The sequence below is a fragment of the Enhydra lutris genome, unplaced genomic scaffold, assembly GCF_002288905.1.
Source record: "Enhydra lutris kenyoni isolate GAN:26980312 unplaced genomic scaffold, ASM228890v2 scaffoldscaffold40, whole genome shotgun sequence".
In the NCBI taxonomy this organism is placed as follows: domain Eukaryota; kingdom Metazoa; phylum Chordata; class Mammalia; order Carnivora; family Mustelidae; genus Enhydra; species Enhydra lutris.
The window spans coordinates 17546549-17568584 of NW_019154124.1; the positions used below are offsets into that span (position 1 = coordinate 17546549).

At 44.3% G+C, this 22036-nt stretch overlaps 1 protein-coding gene across 1 annotated transcript in view; it reads left to right on the forward strand.

The window, feature by feature from the left end:
* The first annotated feature begins 3474 nt into the window (after positions 1 to 3474).
* LOC111155304 (occludin) overlaps positions 3475 to 22036 on the forward strand; it is a 64839-nt gene continuing 46277 nt past the window's right edge. Inside the window, exons 1-3 of the mRNA XM_022515444.1 lie at positions 3475 to 3610; positions 12816 to 12933; positions 19014 to 19689. Coding sequence (XP_022371152.1) covers positions 12884 to 12933; positions 19014 to 19689 — 726 coding nt within the window. The 5' untranslated portion in view covers positions 3475 to 3610; positions 12816 to 12883. The remainder of the gene's footprint in view (positions 3611 to 12815; positions 12934 to 19013; positions 19690 to 22036) is intronic.

Sequence of the window (22036 nt, forward strand, 5' to 3'; positions counted from 1 at the left end):
TATTTCATCTTCATAAATTAGGCAGTAACTAGAATGTAAGCTTCCCAAAGACAGGGATTTCTGGATTTGGTTCACTACTGTTCATGTGGTGGGCTCTCAGAAAATGGTGGTTGAATGAATGAATTTGCCAAGGAAGCAAATAAAATATGGGAACTCACCTTCCATCCTAACAGATGCCTTTGTGTATAGGTTTAGTGTGGGAATAAGAAAAATAACATTCTATGCATAAGTTGGTCACTTAAAATGATAAAAAGTTTAATTTAAAAGCTTAATTCACCCAAGGAAATTGAAAACATACATCCACACAAACACTTGAACATGTGTGTTCATAGTGGCATTATTGATAATAGCCAAAAAATAGAAATAACCCAGATGTCCATCAACTGATGAAAGTTTAAACAAAATGTGGTATGTCCATGTGATGGAATATTATTCAGCCATAAAAAGGAATGGAGTGGAGCACCTGCGTGGCCCAGTCAGTTAAGTGTGTGCCTTTGGCTCAGGTCATGATCTCAGAGTCCTGGGATAGAGCCCAGGGTGGGGCTCAGGGTCCTGCTCAGTGGAGGGCCTGCTTCTCCCTCTCTCCCTCTCCCTCTGCTATTCCCCCTGCTTGTACTCACTTGCTCTCTCTCTCTCTGTCAAGTAAATAAATAAAATCTTTTAAAAAATTTTTTAAAGAGATTTTATTTAGTTGACACAGAGAGAGACAGCGAAAATCCCAGGGACCCAGGGATCATGACCTGAGCTGAAGGCAGAGCCTAAACAACTAAGTCATCCAGCTGCCCGAAATATATGAAATCTTTAAAAAAAAGAAGGAATGGAGTACTGGCAGGTACCACAACATGAATGAATCTTGAAAACACTGTGCTATTCTTAGACACAGAAGGCCACATATTGTATTATCCATTCATATAAAATGTCCAGAATGGGCAAATCAGTAGAGACAGAAAGTAGGGTAGTGGTTGCCAGGGTCTGGAGACAAGAGGGAATGGGGAGTGACTGCAGATGGACCCGAGATTTCTGGAGTTCGACTGTGGTAGTAATTATACAACCTTGAGAATACAGGAAAAGCCACTGACTTGTATGCATGCTTTAAAATTCAGGGTGAAGTTTATGGTCTGTGAAAAATATTTCAGTTTTTAAAAAGTGGAAGAAAACTCTCAGTTCTCTTCAGAACATCTCAAAGTACACTATAAAATAATAGATGTGTGTTTATAAGTCTGAGAGTATTAGGAAATGTTCCCTTGTTTAATTATAAACTGAATGGAATGTTTGGAGATTTCAGTAATCTGACAGCGGAACATTAAGAGGATTAACCTGACTTCCCCAGTGTTAAGAACACTAATTTAAACTGCATCATTCGAAAACTACATGGTCATGCTAAAATAATTGTAGCAATGATTTACACACACACACACACACACACACACACACACACACACAATTAGATTAACTACCCATTAAGGCTGTCATCATTTCAAATCCCTTATATTTATATAATGCTTTTACTTCCTTAAGCACTGAATTGTACCTAAAGATCTAATGTATGGGAGAGTCACATCTCTAACCATGCAATTAAAGGCAGGGAAATGGGTGGGATTGGACAAAAATTAATTAGCAATGCTGACATTCCAAACTGAAGCACAAAGTAGAGCAGGAATTTAAGAAACGGAAATTCTAGGCTTCAATGCAGATAGTTAAATTGCCAATAACTGAAATAGTAACATTCTGGAGTAAAATTATTTATTATTATTTTTAATTTAAATTTTAGGCAGTTAACATACAGTACAATATTGGTTTTGGAGTAGGATTTAGTGATTCATCACTTACATGCAATACCCAGTGCTCATCACAAGTGCCCTCCTGAATGCCCATCCCCCATCTAGCCCATCCACCACCCTCTTCCCTCCATCGACCCTCAGTTTGTTCTCTGTCCATAAGAGTCTCTTATGGCTTGTTTCCCTCTCTCTCTCTCTCTCTCTCTCTCTCTCTTTTTTCCTTTCCCCCTTCCCATACATTTTCTTTCTTAACATCCCATCTGTTTTCTTTCTTAAATTCCACAGATTAGTGAGATTTATGGTATTTGTCTTTCTCTGAATGACTTACCTCACTTAGCATAATACACTCTAGCTCTATCTATGCCATTGCAAATGGCAAGATTTCATTTTTTCTGATGGCTGAGTAATAGTCCATACTATCTATATCCATATATCTACATATCTATATCTGTATCTCTATATATTTACCACATCTATTTCATCCATTCATCAGTGTATGGACCTATGGACATTTGGACCTTTCCATAGTTTGGCTATTATTGATAATGCTTCTATAACATGGGGGGGGCATGTATCCCTTTGAATCTCTATTTTTATATCCCGTGGGTAAATACCTAGCAGTGTAATTGCTGGATAATAGGTTCTAGTTTTAACTAGAACCTATTAGTTCTAGTTCTAATAGTTCTAATAGTTCTATTTTTAACATTTTGAGGAATTTAGAGTACAATTTAAAAATATATTAATATACTATATAAAAAGATACACAATGCTGTGTGTTAGACTATGAATTTTCCTAAGTGAACACTCCTTTGGAATCAACCTCCAGATCACAAAATAGAATACAGCACACAGAACTAGGCTCCCCCCCCCATCCAAGAGAATATTAAATAGTTTAAATCTCGGGGCGCGGTAAAGGACGTTGAGTTAGAAATAATGGATACTACAGTGTGAACTTTATTTTCATGGCAAATTTACCAACAAGAACATCTATCATCTCTCACCTTCATTTAACCTCTCTGAGTAATGGTCTTCTTGTCTGGTTCCAGAGATTCAGAAACAGTTACTTAATTTAATTTTGAGATCTCCCCATTTCTGGCTGCTTCTTTCCAACAAAATCTTACCAAATTTTCGGAGCAGAAAAGTGGTGAGTAAGGAAGGGCATTTCGCGTCGGAGGGCTGAGCACCCCTGGACCCTCTTCAAACAGTCCCCTCCAGACCTCCCTTGGCCTGGGATCGCTAACTACTCCTCTGTTCTACCCGAAGCCTCCGGAGTTCGGAGCGCGCCACAGCGCGGGCCAGGGCCACCCGCACCATCCCGGAGCCCGGGCGCCTCGTCTACGCTCGGTCCCCAAAGCCGCGCTGTTCCTTTAACTGGGATCGCGGCAAGGGTGTGCAGAGAAGGGCTGGTTCCTCCCGCCTCCTTCTCCACCGCTCCCTTCCCCCTCCCATCCGAGTTTCAGGTGAATGGGTCACTAAGGGAGGGGACAGCCACAACAAGCTTCCTCGCCGGCGTCCGCCTCCCCCTTTCTCCTTCCCCTGCAGGAGGCGGCGGGACTCCAGCCAGAGAACCCAGGGGCCCGCACAGGGTGCAACAGGTGAGCTGGCCGTGCACGGGGCCGCGGACCTCCTGCACCGGCCTGGCGTTGGTGCGCATGCCCGGGGGCAGGACTGCCCGGGTGGAGGGTGGGGGCGAGGGGGAGGAGGAGGAGAAGGAGGAGTGGAAGAGGACTGACTGAATTCCTAGCTGAGTCTCCGGCAGGTGCGCCCGTCAAGTAAGCGCGTCCTTGGGCTCCCGCGGTCCTTGAAGGGTCGGGCGGGGCTGCCGTGAGTAGGTGAGAGTTGGGCACGGCGCCGGGGGCGCACGGTAGCCTCAGAGTCCCCGCGCGGGATCGTGGCTCGGGTCCGGTAGGGGAGGCGCGGGGGAGGACGCCCGGCGCTGGTTTCGGTGGCGGTTTCGCTCTGGGCTGGGACCCGCGGGAGTCGCAAGGGAGCGGGTCTGGCGGGGGAGCCGCGCTGGTCTAACTTGGAGGCTGCCTCGGCGAAGGGCCACTTGGAGCGGCCGATCAGCTCTTTTCGGCGGAAACGCTTAGTGCTCTCCCTGCGTCTCGGCGGCGCGCCCACCTTTTCGCTTTGGTGGGGGCGGGCGGGCGATTCCTGAGCCCCGCGTTCAGCCCTCCGGACTGTGATGCTGGGAGGTGCTCGGGAACGGGGCGCACGCCCGGCTTCTCCGGGGTCCTGAGCCTGACGGCTGCAACCGGGGGGCCCGCTCGCTGGCCGGGCGGCTGGGATCCCGGGGCTGGGGGAGGACCTCATCGATTCCGCCCCACCCACCCCTCGGGTGTCTCAGGGCGGCGCGGGGGCCGGCTGCCTTCGTGGAAATAACTGCTAGCGCCCGGGGTGGGCTGGCCGGCTGTGTGGCGTCCAGTTCGTGGGGAGCTGTGCGAGCCCGCGTCGATTCAAGCCTGGGGGCGGGGATTTATTTTCGAGTGATGCTGTCCTTCGAGGGAAGCTGCTCACGCTTCGGATTCTCACCCGTGACCCAGAGGCCGCGGCCGGGTGGGCGGACCTGCCTCCGGGCGGTCGCAGCTGGGCGCGCGCGGGCGCTCACCGGCGGGGCGCACCTACGCGGACCTGCCGCGGGGCTCAGACACCTAATGGGCAGGGGCCGGCCTGCGCGCGGCCAGCCGACATGTTGCCTGCGTCGGAGGGGCCAAAATGGCCTCTGCTCCTTGGGGCTGCAAGAGCAGTTCCGAGCCCCTGTGTCCCAGGCGAAGCGATAACCTCGAGAAGCCACGGCATCCTCAGGCCGGCCCTGGGGCTGGCTGGGCAAACTGCCCACCTGGGAGACGACTCGGGGCGGGGCAGAGGCAGCCTGCCAGGTTAGTGTGTGACTCTCACGCACAATAGGTGTATTATTGGGATCCCTGGAAAAGAGAAACCTTCCCATGAAGGCACTTCTGGTGATGCTTGGTGGAACAGCAAACTAGTCCTTTCTAGGCGCAGGTACATTTCTCAAGCGCCCATTCCCAGTATAGCTGTGTTGCTTTTGCTCGGTACAAGTGAATCTTTGTTTTCTCTTTCTGGTGTTTTAGAATAGTAAATGGTGGAGCCACGGTAATAGTTGTCTCCTCAAAGCAACACTTCTGTGTAGTTTTTTTTTGCATTTATTTAGTTATTAGTGCCACCGTGGTTCAGAGATAGGAGGAGGGCGAGATTTCAAGGAAATGATGGGCAGTGCCTCCTGACTGAGAGCCCGGCACTGCCAAGAGTTTTGTTCTTTCTTATCATTTGGTGATACTGACAACTCTAAAAGGTAGATCTTAGTAGAACTTCATTTCAAAGGGAAAACGGAGGTAGGGGAAACATTACAAATGGTGTGGCTTGAAAACTGCTTTGGCTAATCGGGGAGGGTACACTAGAAAAGCAGCAGCCCTTGATACTCCTGTACCAGAAGGATTTGGGGTTTTTCTGGAGCACTCTACTTTTGACTAGCCGCTCTGGTCTCATAGAATATTTCCACCTCTTGTTTGCTGTGAAGGTAAACTTCCTGTTTTCTTTTAAAGATAATTGGAATTATTGTCCTTTCAAAATAACAAAGATAACTTTTGACCACACAAATTAATTGATATAAAATCTTTTACCTGCCCAGGAGACTGCCAGAAGGTAGTTACATTTAAAGGCTTCCTTGATTAGAGTCCTTAGCGGGGTTTTTTTTCATCCAGGTTATTATTTACGGAAATACTGGGGTGAAAAGACCCTGAGGATTTTTGTTAATGCTTTTGTTTTAGCCTCTTGGCTTGCACCTGTCCCCTAACCCCATGGTTCCTAACCTTGATTGTGGTATGAATCACCTGGGGATCTTATTAAGATAGATTCAGATTCATTGGGCAGATGTGGGGCCTGGAATTCCGCTTTTCAACAGACTACCAAATGATGTCCTCATGGTTGTGTGTTTGACTCTTTTCTCTCCTTCAGATTGTAAGCACTTAACTAATTTGGTTGAAACTAAAGGATTATATTTACTGAGTGCTAGCATTGTGAGGAACTTACAGGCATTCACAGCTGTATTGAAATCTCAACTGTAATATGAGCTGTTGGGTTTTATAAATTGTATGTTGATTGATCACACAACACTTTGTATCAGAGATCAGGAAGAAGAGTGATTGATGGTCAAGACGGAAAAGCTGGTATTCCAGTTGGGGCGCGGAGATTCTGGCAGTTTAAGAAATTAAAAAGAGGGGCGCCTGGGTGGCTCAGGAAGTTAAGCCTCTGCCTTCGGCTCAGGTCATGATCTCAGGGTCCTGGGATCGAGCCCCGAGTCGGGTTCTCTGCTCAGTGGGGAGCCTGCTTCCCCCTTCTCTGCCTGCCTCTCTGCCTACTTGTGATCTGTCTGTCAAATAAATAAATAAAAAATATTTATTAAAAAAAAAATTAAAAAGAAAGAAAGAAGGAAAAAATAATAATTAGTAGGGGGGGTTGTTCTGAAAATACAAGATTTGGTGGATGAAGTGGGTGACTTCCAGGAGGACACCTCTGAGGAGGGGATATTTGATGTGAGATCTGAACAGCTGGTTCCTGCCCATTATAGACAGGAAATGCCAAGATGAAGGCCCTCCTGGGATTGACCCCTTTAATCTAGGCAGCGATGTTGGAAACACATGGTGTGCTTAAGAATCATCTGGAGAGCTTATCTGAAACACAGTTACCGATACAGAGCTCGTCTATTGCCAAAATCTGCCTAATTTTTTTTTTTTAAGATTTTATTTATTTGACAGACAGAGATCACAGGTAGGCAGAGAGGCAGGCAGAGAGAGAGAGGGGAAGCAGGCTCCCCGCTGAGCAGAGAGCCCAATATGGGGCTCCATCCCAGGACCCTGAGATCATGACCTGAGCCAAAGGCAGAGGCTTTAACCCACTGAGCCACCCAGGCGCCCCCAAATCTGCCTAATTTTAAAATTTTAGACAACTTACTAATTATGTGCCAAAATATAAATAGAAAATTTTGTACCAGCCACAACTTTTAAAAAACTTCATAAAGACAAATTAACTGTTGCTGCATGTGATTGGAAAGGAATAGGCTCTCCTTAGATATGATAAAATTTATCTTTTACTGACCATTGTTTTAAAGAATTATTCAGGGACATAGCGTTTTCAGGCAGAAGAAAATTCTTTGTCTTAGCTTAGACTTCTATTAGGACAGCTTTAGCCAGTAAACATTTTCAAGGGGAGGGGCGCCTGGGTGGCTCTGCCTTCGGCTTGGGTCTTGATCTCAGGGTCCTGGGATCAAGCCCACCATCGGGCTCTCTGCTCAGCTGGGAGCCTGCTTCCCCCTTTCTGCCTGCCTCTCTGCCTACTGTATTCTCTGCCTGTCAAATAAAGAAATAAAATCTTCAGGAAAAAAAAACAAAACAAAACATTTTCAAGGGGAGAACTTATTAATATTTTAACTTCAGTCAACCTTACATATTTAGTAAGAGTCTGCTGTTTCCTTTTTGCTCCTGACTCTAATTAGTCTGTTTGACTTATGTCCCTATCATCCACTTGGTATGGGCACTGTGACCTTGGCCACTGAGCCCCTTAGGCTGGATCCTGTATCCTCTTCATTCCTTTTATTTTATCCTTCACTCAACATACATTTATTGAGCAGGTAATGTTAACATTGTCCCGCTGGGGCTTGGGTAACAGACTCTTGTTGATTTTTTTTCTTTTCTTTTTTTTTTTTTCCTGTGGCTGTATCCTGAAAGCATGTCCCAGACTGCCTTGAAGGAGACATTAGAGTTCCTTCAGTTCAGCCTCCCCAGATATCAAACAGTTTAAGGTTTGCATACATGGCTTGAGATAAAAATTGTTATTTGTTATTTTTGAAGGGTGTGTAAAGTCAGGGTGAGGGAGAGGCTTCCTAACATTGACATGAAATCTGATCCTGTGGTATCTTTTCTTCACAGAATGGTTTCTAGGACTACAAAGACAGCTCTGTAGATACGTGAAGGCTGCTGTAGTGGTCCTTCTGATGTTGATTTGATCAGGCCAGACATTTCCTGTTTTTTCAATCAGTTGTCTTAAGACGTGGCTTTTCTAGTTCTTTTTTTTTCTTTTTAAGATTTTATTTATTTATTTGCGGTGGAGACCATTGAGAAGGGGGAGTGTCAAAGGGAGAAGCAGACTTCGTGCTCAGTAGGGATTCCAGTGCGGGACTTGATCTGGGGACTCCAGGATCAGGACCTGAGCCGAAGGCAGTCACTTAATAACCAACTAAGCCACCCAGGATCCGGGTTTTTCTAGTTCTTGAACAGTCAGTCACCTCCAGGGAGGCACCTAGTTGGGACACATGATGCACAAATTTCATGGTTATGCAGGTTTATTTTTTAAGTGTAGCATTCTGGGGCTCCTGGGCGGCTCAGTGGGTTAAACCTCTGCCTTCTGCTCAAGTCATGATCCCAGGGTCCTGGGATCGAGCCCCGCATCGGGCTTTCTGCTCAGCGGGGAGCCTGCTACCTCTTCTCTCTCTGCCTGCCTCTCTGCCTACTTGTAATCTCTGTCAAATAAATAAAATCTTAAAAAAAAAAAAAGTGTTGCATTCCTTGGGGCTCCTGGGTGGCTCAGTGGGTTAAAGCCTCTGCCTTGGGCTCAGGTCATGGTCCCAGGGTGCTGGGATCAAGTCCCACATCGGGCTCTCTGCTCAGCAGGGAGCCTGCTTCCCTCTCTCTCTCTGCCTGCTTCTCTTGCCTACTTGTGATCTGTCTTTCTGTCAAATAAATAAAAATCTTAAAAAAAAAAAAGTGTAGCATTCCTATATGGAAGCACTGTCTGTGAATACTGCCAGAGTTTGGGATAACTTGTTAACTTTGTTGAAATTCTCACCAAGGAAATGCCTTTTGAAAAATTGAGCCTCCTTTCGTAACATGATTTTTTTGTGCCACCAGTATTTGGAAATGAATACAATGTACCCAAGTGCCTGAACACTGGAATGTCTCACTTTCAAGATAACCACCTTGCTGTGAATGCTTTTGCTCATCTTCCTTAATATATTATCTTAATTATTCCAGGCTAGAGGTCAGGCTTATCCCCTGCCCTTTGGCATAGTAGGGTAGTGAGGTTCAAGGAAGAGAAGTAGAATTTGTCCTCTCACAGTGAGCCTTTAAAACCGCTAGGTTTGTTTTAACCCGTCAGTCTGGCCCTGCGGAGAATTTGATATACTTGAAGCCAGTGGCTTGGTTATCCTTTCCAGTGTTTCGTCAGCTGCAAATCTGGATAAGCTTGCCCACCTCATCTGTGGTCACCAAAGCGACTTCCCTTTAGGTGGACATAAATGGTCCAGGTTTTTTTGTTTGTGTTTTTGTTTTTAGGATTTCATTTGTCAGAGTGACAGAGCTAGAAAACAGGAGGGCAAGCAGGGGGAATGGCAGACAGAGGGAGAAGCAGGCTCCCCGCTGAGCAAAGAGCCCCACGTGTAGGAGTCAGTCCCAGGAGGCTGGGATCATGAATGGTCCGTTCTTTTATCCTATTTACATTCCATTTTTCAGTTCCAGAGGAGTGTCTATGCATGGGGATGTGCTCAAGATTCTTGGGCTTCATCTGCCAGTTTGGTAACCTTCTCAAAAAACGAAGTCGATATAGCATGACTTGTTCTTGATAAACTTTCTAAAATTACTTGCTACATAATATAAAATCTTTGGTAATAGAGGAGACATGATAACTAAACTCTGAATCCCTGAAATAGCACTGTGGAAAGAGGTTTTGGTATCTGGATTTTGACAAAATTTAAACTTTAGCCTGAGTCTGGATTAATTTAGAATTCCTGAAAACTACCATGGAGGGGCCCCTGGCTGGCTCAATCAGTAGAGCATGCGACTCTTGATCTTGGGAGTTGTGAGTCTAAGCCCCATGTTGGGTGTAGAGATGACTTAAAAAACTACCATTGAGGGCTCCTGGGTGGCTCAGTTGGTTAAGCCACTGCCTTCAGCTCAGGTCATGATCCTGGAATCCCGGGATCGAGTCCCACATCGGGCTCCCTGCTCAGCGGGGAGTCTGCTTCTCCCTCTGACCCTCCCCCTTCTCATGCTCTCTCTTGTTCTTTCTCTCTCAAATAAATAAATAAAATCTTAAAAAAAAAAATACCATGGAGCCTGCAATTTTTTGGCATAGTCTTGAATGTGTGAGCCATAGCTATAAAAGGGCTGAGATAACATTTGTCAGTATTTGACATTCACTTCAGAATTGGAGTCCTACATTTAATAGTGTTTAAATTCAGTTTATCTTTTTTCTTTTTAAGATTATTAATTAATTTATTTATTTGACAGGCAGAGATCACAAGTAGGCCAAGAGGCAGGCAGAGAGAGAGAGAGAGAGATGGAAGCAGGCTCCCTGCTGAGCAGAGAGCCCAATGTGGGGCTCAATCCCAGGACCCTGGGATCATGATCTGAGCCAAAGGCAGTGGGTTAAGCGTCTGCCTTTGGCTCAGGTCATGATTCCGAGGTCTTGGGATTGAGTTCCGCATCAGGCTTCCTGCTGGCGGGAAGCCTCTTTCTCCCTCTGTCTACCGCTCTGGCTACTTGTGCCCTTTCTCTCTGTCAAATAAATAAAATCTTAAAAAAAAATAAGATTTTATTTATTTATTTGACAGAGGGAAACACAGGAAGAGAGGGAACATAAGCAATAGGAATGGGAGAGGGAGAAGCAGGCTTCCTGCCACTGAGCAGGGAGCCAGATATGGGGCTTGATCCCAGGACCATGACCCGAGCAGAAGGCAGACACCTAACGGCTGAGCCACCCAGGCACCCCCAAATAGATTTATTAATCAGAGAGTGAGTGCATGCCCTTGCACTCATGGGCGGGGGGGTGGAGGGGCAGAGGGAGAATCTCAAGCAGACCGTGTGCTGAGAACGGAGGCTCCCTAGGGCCTCCATCTCAGGACCCCACTGTCCCAGCCTGAGCCGCGGAAATAAAGAGTGGGTTGCTTAACAGTCTGAGCCACTCAGGTTGCCCCTAATAGTGTTTAAATTCAGTTTTTTTTTAAATGTTCTTTTTTTGAACATTAGTTAGGAAGCCAGTCTGGACTTCTATTACTCTTCCACAACACTGTAACGTGCTAATGGCTTAAGTTGCCCATTTATATGTGCATTTAGGTGCTAGTTCCAGGGCTCTGTACACTTAAAGATTTGTGCATTTTTTTGGGTATGTTAATACTTCAGTAAAACAGTTTTTTGTTTTGTTTTTAATAAACTAAAGAAGTTGTCTTCCCTCACTGTGTTTGAAAAATCACTCTAATTGTCTTGGTGTTCCTAACAAGTCAACATATTTCCATCTTTGAGGTTTTATATACATTTGGGTGACATCTTATTCTGAAAATTTGGAATTGACTGTCCATAAGGATGTGGAGGATAGTTGCCACTGATTCTAAGGAACAGAATTTAGAGAGTTTGAATTTATTTACTTTACCTAACATAATACCTTTTTTCTGCATACTTTATTTTAAAAGGAAAAAATACATAGTTTAATATACTTGCATTGTAGCTCTTGCTCAAGTGATCTTCCTTACCCACTCCCCCACCCCCAGCTTCTTCCCCCTCTTGGTCTTTCTACTCTGCTTCTCCCTGTCTTGCACTTGATCACGTAGTCAGCCCTGATAACTAAATAACTGTCTGTTGTAGTTGCTTTTTTTCTTTGTGTATGACCTTCTCTAGTACTTCTACAGACTCCCATGGTATAGTGTAGGCACGTAATAAGTACTTGTTGATTGGGGTGCCTGGGTGGCTCAGTCAGTTGGTTAAGAATCAGACTCTTGATTTCTGCTCAGGTCATAATCCTAGGGTCATGCTTTCAGGGTGGTGAGATTGAGCCCCATGTCAGGTTCTGCATTCAGTACGGAGTTTCCTTGAGATTCTCCCTTTTCCGCTCCCTCTGCCCCTCCCACTACTTATGCCTGTACTTGCTTGCTCTCTCTCAAAAAATAAAAATTAAAAAAAAAAAATGGTGTTATTCAAACTTAAAAAAAAAACAACAATAAATACATCTTAAGAAATTTTCTTATTTTTTACATTTCTTGTTCTTTGAAGGAACGGTTTGGAAAAATACCTTTTTTTTTAACCTATGCTGTAAAAACTTTGTGAAGTTTTTATGACTACAACTGAGTAATTAAAGTTAGGATTTATGGGGCGCGTGGGTGGCTCAGTGGGTTAAAGCCTCTGCCGGGACGCCTGGGTGGCTCAGTTGGTTGGACGACTGCCTTCGGCTCAGGTCATGATCCTGGAGTCCCAGGATCGAGTCCCGCATTGGGCTCCCGGCTCCACGAGGAGTCTGCTTCTCTCTCTGACCTTCTCCTCGCTCATGCTCTCTCTCACTGTCTCTCTCTCAAATAAATAAATAAAATCTTTACAAAAAAAAAAAAAAAAATAAAGCCTCTGCCTTCCGCTCAGGTCATGGTCCCAGGGTCCTGGGATCGAGTCCCACATCAGGCTCTCTGCTCTGCAGGGAGCCTGCTTCCCCCTCTCTCTCTGCCTGCCTCTCTGCCTCCTTGTGATCTCTGTCAAATAAATAAATAAAATATTTTTTAAAAGTTAGGATTTTTTTTTTAAGATTTTATTTATTTATTTATTTATTTTTAATTTTATTTATTTGGCAGACAGAGATCCCAAGTGGGCAGAGAGGCAGGCAGAGACAGAGAGGAGGAAGCAGGCTCCCTGCCGAGCAGAGAGCCCCATGCGGGGCTCCATCTCAGGACTCTGGTATCATGATCCCAGCCGTAGGCAGAGGCTTTAACCCACTGAGCCACCCAGGCACCCCTAAAGTTAGAATTTATATGCCAGTGATGTGCAGAGCATGGTGCTTGGTACTGTGAGGACCACCAGGCTGAGTAGTTCTATGCTCAGTGATTCCCTGTACTCAAGGAATTAATGGTATGTAAGGATGGCGGTGAGAAGGACGAGAGGAATAATCATGGTGTGTGGAGTTACTTGAGATTGGTATCATTAGTTTTCTTAGCAATCAAGGAAACTCTGAGCTCAGCAGTAATGCCATTACCCTCCTTACGTTGCTCAGATCGGCTTATTCTGGGGAGCTGCGGGGCAGTGCGCGTCCTGAAGAGCAGGTGATCAGTGACGTCAGCCATGTCATCACGGCCTTTTGAAAGTCCACCTCCGTATAGACCTGATGAATTGTGAGTAATGCTTCACTTTTTTTTCTTTTTGTTAAGCCTGTCATGTGTAAAAAATATGTATAGGTGAAACTTTGATCTGTTAAGTGTTTGCTGTTAAGAATAACAAAATAACGTGTGTTTGTAAATTTAGATGGAAACAAAGGGTGTAAAGCGGAAGTGAGTTTCCCCTTGAAGCTTAACTTCCAGGATGCCAGTGTTCCTCTGCAGAGGCAACTGCTGTCACCTGTTGCTGTTGTTTGCTTCTGTATAGTCTAGGCTGATACTTGTGTGTCTCTTTATTACTTTTTGTTTTTTCACAAATGGTATGAAGCTTCTGTATTAATGCTTCGTTGAGGTGACTGTTCCTAACCCTGACTCATTGTCGATTCTGTAAGTCATACTTTTTTGAGATAGCGGTCACACGCCGTGCAATTCACCCATTTAGAATGGACCCTTCAGGGGCTTTAGTATAGTCAGAGCTGTGCAGCCATCACCACATCAATTTTAAGAACATTTTCATCACCCCCTCCCCAAAGAAACCGCTGCCTATTACCACTCACTTCTCACCCCATCCCCCACCTTCCACCGACCCGGTACTAGGCCGTCACGAATCTACTCTGTGTTTCTAGATTTGTCCATTTTGCACCTTTCCTGTGCATGTGATCATGCAGTATGTGGTCCTCTGTGGCTGATTCTTTGACTTGACATAATATTTTCCACATTGTCAGTTTTTTTTTTACTTTTTTTTTTTTAAAGATTTTATTTATTTATTTAACAGGGTGAGAGAGAGAGAGATCACAAGAAGGCAGAGAGGCAGGTAGAGAGAGAGAGGGAAGCAGGCTCCCCGCTGAGCAGAGAGCCGGATGTGGGGCTGGGATCATGACCTGAGCCGAAGGCAGAGGTTTAACCCACTGAGCCACCCAGGCACCCCTACTTATTTTTTTTTAAAGATTTTATTTATTTATTTGAAAGAGAGAGCACGAGAGGGGAGAAGGTCAGAGAGAGAAGCAGACTTCCCGTGGAGCTGGGAGCCCAATGTGGGACTCGATCCCAGAACCCTGGGATCATGACCTGAGCTGAAGGCAGAGGCTTTAACCCACTGAGCCACCCAGGCGCCCCCACATTGTCAGTTTTAAGAGTGATTCCTGCCATTATATAAAACAAGAAGCGAAGTTGAGGATTCTTGGCATCCATAGTCATTTGGAAATTTAACAGTGAAAATTTTTAAATTTGTTGCAGAGATTTTTTTCCTTTAAGTAGTTTGTAGCCTCAGCTCTTTGATAGCTGTGGTAGGAATTGTGCTCCTGTTACGTTGCCTCTTGATTAATACCTGAGCATTGTAGGGACACAGTTATTCATGAAGATGTGGTCCTTACGTTATGCTAGAAAATACAGTAATTGAGTAGTGCTCCATGAACCCGAGACTTATTTTGTGTTGCTTTTGTAAACACTGGTGAAATATAATGCACACATAGAAAACAGCACAGGACATGTGTATGAAACGATGAATAAATTCAAATCAAAATCATCATATAGGCCAAGAATAGAACACCTCCAAGCCCTTCTATGTGTCCCCACCTTTCCCTGGAAACCGCTGTTCTTACATATGGTTATCACTTGCTCTTTCTTTTTCATTTTCTTTTCTTTTCTTTTTTTTTTTTTTTTTTACTGTTTTATCCTAAACAATACATTTCAGTTTTACTTCGTTATTAAACTTTATTTGCTTCAAAGGACTACTATAGAAATAAAATGTGAGGGGTGCCTGGGTGGCTCAGTTGGTTAAGGTCATGATCTTGGGGTCCTGGGATTGAGCCTTGCATTGGGCTCTCTGCTTAGTGGGGAGTCTGCTTCTCCCTCTCTGCCTGCTCCCTGCCCACCCCCCATACTCTCTCTCTTTAAAATAAATAAATAAAAATTAAAAAAAAAAACGTGAACCATATGTGTAATTTTGTTTTCTTCTAACCAATTAAAAACAAATTTATTTTAATAATTATACTGATTTTATATAATATTTAATTTTTCACTTAACCTAATGTATTTATTTATTTATTTATTTATTTTTTAAAGATTTTATTTATTTATTTGACAGAGAGAAATCACAAGTAGGCAGAGAGACAGGCAGAGAGAGAGGAGGAAGCAGGCTCCCTGCCGAGCAGAAAGCCCGATGCGGGGCTCAAACCCAGGACCTGGGATCATGACCCGAGCCGAAGGCAGCGGCTTAACCCACTGAGCCACCCAGGCGCCCCTAACCTAATGTATTTAAAGTATCATTTCAGTATGTAGTGTAAACACTGACTCATGAGGTACTTTATATTCCTTTGACTCATGAGGTACTTTATATTCCTTTTTTAAAATAATCGTTATTTTTATTTTTTTTAGAGCAGTTTTGTATTCACAGCAAAACTCTGAGAGGGAAGTACAAAGATTTCCCATATGCCCCCCTCCCTTATACATGTGTTGCCTATCTCATTATCAGTATCTCCCACCAGGGTGGCACATGTGTTAAAATTGATGAACCTTAACTGACAAATCATTGTCACCCAAAATACATAGTTAATATTAGGGTTCTCTCTAGGTGGTGTTAAATTTCTTTTTTCTTTCTTCCTTTGAGAGAGAGAAAGAGAGAGGGAACATGAGTGGTGGGGGGTGGGGCAGAGGACGAAGGATAGAGAATCTTTTTTTTTTTTTAAAGATTTTATTTATTTATTTGAGATTCAAATTAAAACCACATTGAGATATCACCTTACACCAGTTAGAATGGCCAAAATTAGCAAGACAGGAAACAACATGTGTTGGAGAGGATGTGGAAAAAGGGGAACCCTCTTCCACTATTGGTGGGAATGCAAGTTGGTGCAGCCTCTTTGGAGAACAGTGTGGAGATTCCTCAAGAAATTAAAAATAGACCTTCCCTATGACCCTGCAATTGCACTACTGGGTATTTACCCCAAAGATACAGTTGTAGTGAAAAGAAGGGCCATCTGTACCCCAATGTTTATAGCAGCAATGGCCACGGTCGCCAAACTGTGGAAAGAACCGAGATGCCCTTCAACGGACGAATGGATAAGGAAGATGTGGTCCATATACACTCTGGAGTATTATGTCTCCATCAGAAAGGATGAATACCCAACTTTTGTAGCAACATGGACGGACTGGAAGAGATTATGCTGAGTGAAATAAGTCAAGCAGAGAGAGTCCATTATCATATGGTTTCACTTATTTCTGGAGCATAACAAAGAGCATGGAGGACATGGGGAGTTAGGAGAAGGGAGTTGGGGGAAATTGGAAGGGGAGGTGAACAATGAGTGACTATGGACTCTGAAAAACAATCTGAAGGGCTTGAAGAGGTGGGGAGGGTGGGAGGTTGGGGGAACCAGGTGGTGAGTATTAGAGAGGGCACGGATTGCATGGAGCACTGGGTGTGGTACAAAAACAATGAATACTGTTATGCTGAAAATAAATTAAAAAAATGATTAAAATTAAAAAAAAAGATTTTATTTATTTATTTGACAGAGAGAGAGAGAGAGAGCACAAGCAGGGGGAAAGGCTGAGGGAGAGGGAGAAGCAGGCTCCCTGCAGAGCAGAGGAAGCCCCATATGAGACTCGATCCCGGGACTCTGGGACCATGACCCGAGCCAAAGGCAGTGGCTTAACCAGCTGAGCCACCCAGGCACCCCGAGGATAGAGAATCTTAAGCAGGCTCCCTGCTCAGTGCAGAGCCCAACATGGGGCTTGATCTCAACCCTGAGATCATGATCTGAGTTGAAACCAAGAGTCTGATGCTTAACTGACTGAGCCACCCGGGAACCCCTGCATTTCTTTTTTTATACTAGGATTACTAAGTATTTTATACTTACTAGCACATCTCAGTTTGGACAAAGTATATGTCAGGTGTTCAGTAAATCATGTGGCTCGTGGCTGCTGTATTAGCTCATCATCTCAGTAGCATTCCGTCTGTGGCTATGTTACAGGTACCTGTTCCTCTCTAGGTAGATATTTGGACTGTTTCCAGTTTCAGGTTTTCATAAACAATGCTTCTCTGAATGTTACAGTGTCAGTGGGATTTTAAATGATAGAATCATTTTAAAAAGTGCTGTAATCATTTTGGAAAACACCTCGACGTTGTCTCAGAGTGGAAGGTAAAAAAAAAAAAAAAAAAAAAAATTGACTCAAAAATTCTCCTGGATGTATACCTTAGAAAAAGAAGTATTTGTGTGTGTGAGGACACATGTTCAGGATGCCCAGAGCTACACTGTTCGTGACAACTCCAGATAGAGACATCCCAAATAACCAAGTAGAATGAGTTATGGAATTTTCATGAGACATTTTCAAAGACCAGCATGTCAGGGTTCTTTCCAGTTTCTCCTTTTCCTTGAATTCTTGTGGTTGACAGCACCCAGTTGCAGGATGTCTTGCTTTGGAAAGAGAGAAGCAGACCAAGGAAATAATGGCAAAAACCAAAGAGGGTGAGGTCAGTTTGGGAATTGAATTCTGCTCTGCCCGGACCCACATTTCTTAGATTCTGCATGCCACACACCAATGTGTCTGTCTCCAGCGAGTTTATGATTATGTCACTAGAGTTGGCAAGTTAATAGGCATCACCCTGATGAGCCCTCAGTGAATATCTGATATATCTAACTAGAGATCATGTAGTGATTTATTTAATGTCTTACTGCCTTCAAAGAGACTAACCTGGGTGGGGGGGCTGGGTTGAGACACTTGTGTTGATTGTTGTATCGTCAGTACTTAGCACAGTGCCCCCCCCCCACACCAGCCCAGCAGCTCCAGTAAATAGCTGTCATGTGAATAAATGAATGAATGTGCTTTCTCAGATAAGAGAGTGAGGCTGCCAGAAGTTGGATGTGACACTGCGTGGGCCACTGTAGGTGTTGTATCTGAATGCACTGGTCTCACATCACACAAGCCAAAGGGTTAACATCATTGTTCTGAACTGCCTGGATCCCCTCCCCAGGGGTTACAGTTTTACTGGAGATGGAGTGCTCCATCTGGGCATTGTACAGATTCCCCAGGTGATTCTCATAGGTAGAAGATTCGAGAACCCCTACTCCATAGAACTTAGAGCAGGCGTTCTCAATGTATGGCTCCCAGACTGGCAGCAGCAGCAGCATCTGGAAACTTGTCCTGCCCCAGATTTGCAGAATCAGCAACTTGGGGTTGGAGACCATCAATCTATGTTTGAACAAGCCCTCCACGTGATTCTGATACACAGAAACCTTCACTGTTCAGTGAGTGTCTCAGTAGCTTCAGGGTGCTATAAAAAGTACCACACACTGGGTAGCATGTAAACAACATGAATTCCTTCCTTCCTTCCTTCCTTCCTTCCTTCCTTCCATTTTCTCCCTCCCTCCATTTATTTATTTATTTATTTTCCTTCCTTCCTTTTCTCTCTCTCCTCTTTGTTTCTTTCTTTTCTTCTCTTTCTTTCTTTTCTTTCCTTTCCTTTTCTTTTCCTTCCTTCCTCCCTCCCTCCCTTCCTCTCTCCCTCCCTTCATTTCTTCTTTCCTTCCTTCCTTCCCTCCTTTCTTCTCTTCTCTTTCTTTTCTCCTTCCTTCTTCCCTCCCTCCCTCCATTTATTTATTTTTTTCTATCTTTCTTTCCTTCCTTTCCTTTTCCTTCCTTCCTCCTTCTTACTCACTCACTCACTCACTCACAGTTCTAGAGACTGGAAGTCCAAGATAAGGTACCAGTGTGGTCAGGTTCTAGGGAACGTTCTCTTCTGGGTTGCAGACCCCTACCCCCTGAGCCACCCAGGCACCCCAGACTGCCGACTTCTTGTATCCTCACATGGTAGAAGGGGCAAGACCGTTTCTGGGATCTCCTTCGTGAAGGCACTGTTCCCATTCATGAGCACTCCAGCTCAGAATCTAGTTAGGCCACACTTCTAATACCATTACATTGGGGCTTAAGATGTCGACATTTGAATTTGGGGAACATAAAGTGTCCCATTGTAGTGGGGTGGTACTAACAGGTTAATTTTTTTTTTTTTTGCCAGTGGCTGGTTTAAATTATTCCATGTACATTCTGTGTTCTTTCTGCTCCCTCCAAATGGTATTAACTTGAAAGTGTTTTCATGTGCATTTCAGCAAACCCAATCATTATGCACCAAGCAATGATGTCTATGGTGGAGACATGCACGTCCGACCCATGCTCTCTCAGCCGGCGTACTCTTTCTACCCAGAAGATGAAATTCTTCACTTCTACAAATGGACCTCTCCTCCAGGAGTCATTCGGATTCTGTCTATGCTCATTATTGTGATGTGCATTGCCATATTTGCCTGTGTTGCCTCCACACTTGCCTGGGATCGAGGCTATGGAACTGGCTTACTGGGTGGCGGTCTAGGCTACCCTTACAGCAGTGGCTTTGGTAGCTATGGAGGTGGCTATGCGTATGGTTATAGCTATGGTTATGGCTATGGAGGCTACACCGATCCAAGAGCAGCAAAGGGCTTCCTCCTGGCCATGGCGGCCTTTTGTTTCATTGCCGCATTGGTGGTATTTGTTACCAGCGTTATACGATCTGACATATCTAGGACAAGAAGATACTACTTGACTGTCATAATACTGAGTGCTATCCTGGGTGTCATGATGTTTATCGCCACCATTGTCTACATAATGGGAGTCAACCCAACTGCCCAGGCTTCTGGGTCTATGTACAGTTCACAGATATATGCCCTCTGCAACCAGTATTATGCGTCTACGACTACTGGGATCTACATGGATCAGTATTTGTATCACTACTGTGTGGTGGATCCCCAAGAGGTATGGGTGGTTTTTGTCCTGGCTTTGGGTAGAGGCTTTGGGTAGAGGCTCTCGGGATGCTTAATAGAATCACTTGGGGGAACTTTGAAAAAGTATTGCTGACAAGGTGTCACTTGTATTTAGATCAGAATCTGGAGAGGGGCTGGTGTCATTATTAAGATACTATTAACAGGGGCGCCTGGGTGGCTCAGTGGGTTAAGCCTCTGCCTTCGGCTCAGGTCATGATCTCAGGGTCCTGGGATCAAGCCCCGCATCAGGCTCCCTGCTCAGTAGGGAGCTTCCTTCCCCCTCTCTTCTGTGCCTGCCTTTCTGCCTACTTGTGATCTCTCTCTCTGTCAAATAAATAAATAAAATCTTAAAAAAAAAAAAAAAGATACTATTAACATACCATATAATTCATTCACTTAAAGTTTGGTTCAGTAATCTAAGCATATTCAGAGTTGTGCAGCCATCACCGTCATCAGTTTTAGAACATTTTCAGTAGCCTCAGCAAAAGCCCCATACGCATTAGCGGTAACTTTCTTCTCTAACCCTTGCCAGATCTAGGCAACCGCTAATCTTATTCTATACATTTGCCTATTCTGGATATTTCATATATACAAAACCACACAATATGTGGTATTTTATGATCGGCTTCTTTCTTTCTTTCTTTTTTTTTTTTTTTTTGAAGTTTTATTTAAGTAATCTGTGCTCCCATTGTGGGCCTCGAGTTTACAACCCCAAGATCAAGAGTCACATGCTCCCCCCCAACCAAGCCATCCAGGTGCCCCCATGATTGGCTTCTTTCATTTCACATTAATGTTTTCAAGATTCATGCATGTCCTATCAATTCCTTTTTATTGTGGAATAATATTCCATTGTATGGCTATAGCATATCTTACTTATCCATTCAGCCATTGATGGGCATTTGGGCTATGTCTGTTTTGGCCGTTATGAATAATGCTCTGACCATTTGTGGACAAGTCCTAGCGTGAATCCATGTTTCAGTTTCTCTTGGGTGTATGCCTAGGGATAGAATTGCTGGGTCTTATGGCGTGTCTGTGCTTAAGCTTTTGAGGAGCTGCCAGACTGTCCTCCAGACGGGTTGTACTGTTTAGATTTACCAGAAATGTGTGAGGATTCTATTTTCTACATATTCTCACCAGCATTGTTTTGTCTCTTTGATTCTATCCATGCTAATAGGTATGAGGTTGCTGATCTTTCTCTTGATGGATTTCTAATCTTTTTTTCCCTGTTTTTTTTCCTGCCCCCCCTCCTTAAACTGAATCAGGAATTCTTACTCTTCTACCTGAATGAGTCACTCCTTTGGGGTTAGATTATCTCCAATAACTGCCATTATTTTGAAGACTGAAATGTTTTCCCTCTGAATTTCAGCAGATTTGTTGTTGGCATTCAGATGTTACCTGTGGTAAACAGGGCTGAGGGTTGGTACTCCTGCCTTACCATACCCCATCTCTCTTAGTCCTTTGAGTGCCCAAAACCTGTATTCACTGAAAAAAGGTATCACGGCTGCACAGAGACCCCCCTGTTACAGTGAGCAGAATCCAGGCCAGGGGCCTGGTACCTGCCTCAGTTTCAAATGTCTCCAGGCCAGTGGACCACTTAACAGACTTATCAGACACTGGGAGAACTGTTGGGGCGGGGGTTTCCTTGTCACAGGGCCCTTTCTTGAAGTACACAAAAGACTTTCAGCAGAAACCACCTGCTAGACTACATGAATCACTCATCCATTTTCTCTAATTTATAGCTTGGTTAAATCATGTCTGCATAATTTATGGTAAGGTAGATCCTCTATGGACTGGAATTTACATTCAGTATAAAAACATTTGCCCAGTATGTGTTATGAACGAGATTATAAACATGCTTACGTATCTAAAGCTATTTCTGAGAGTCACAATTTTCAAGCCCTTTAGAACGATACTGATGATTGAGTTAATTTACTGGCCATTTTCATCTGTTAATAAAAATAAGGTCACTTGGCACTCAAGCTTTGGAACTAGAGTTCTGTCACTTAAAATGGAATGATGATAGTACCTAACTTGAAGCCTTTTCTGAGTATTGAATCAAGCTGCGTGTGTTGTTAGCCTCAGCCCACCTAGCCTGGGCCAACATTTTATATTTCTGAAATGTGAGTGTTTCAGTTTTTTTTTTTTATTTTAAGATTTTATTTATTTATTTGTCAGAGAGAGAGAGAGCGAGCGAGCACAGGCAGACAGAGTGGCAGGCAGAGGCAGAGGGAGAAGCAGGCTCCCCACACAACAAGGAGCCCGATGTGGGACTCAATCCCAGGACGCTGGGATCATGACCTGAGCCGAAGGCAGCGGCTTAACCAACTGAGCCACCCAGT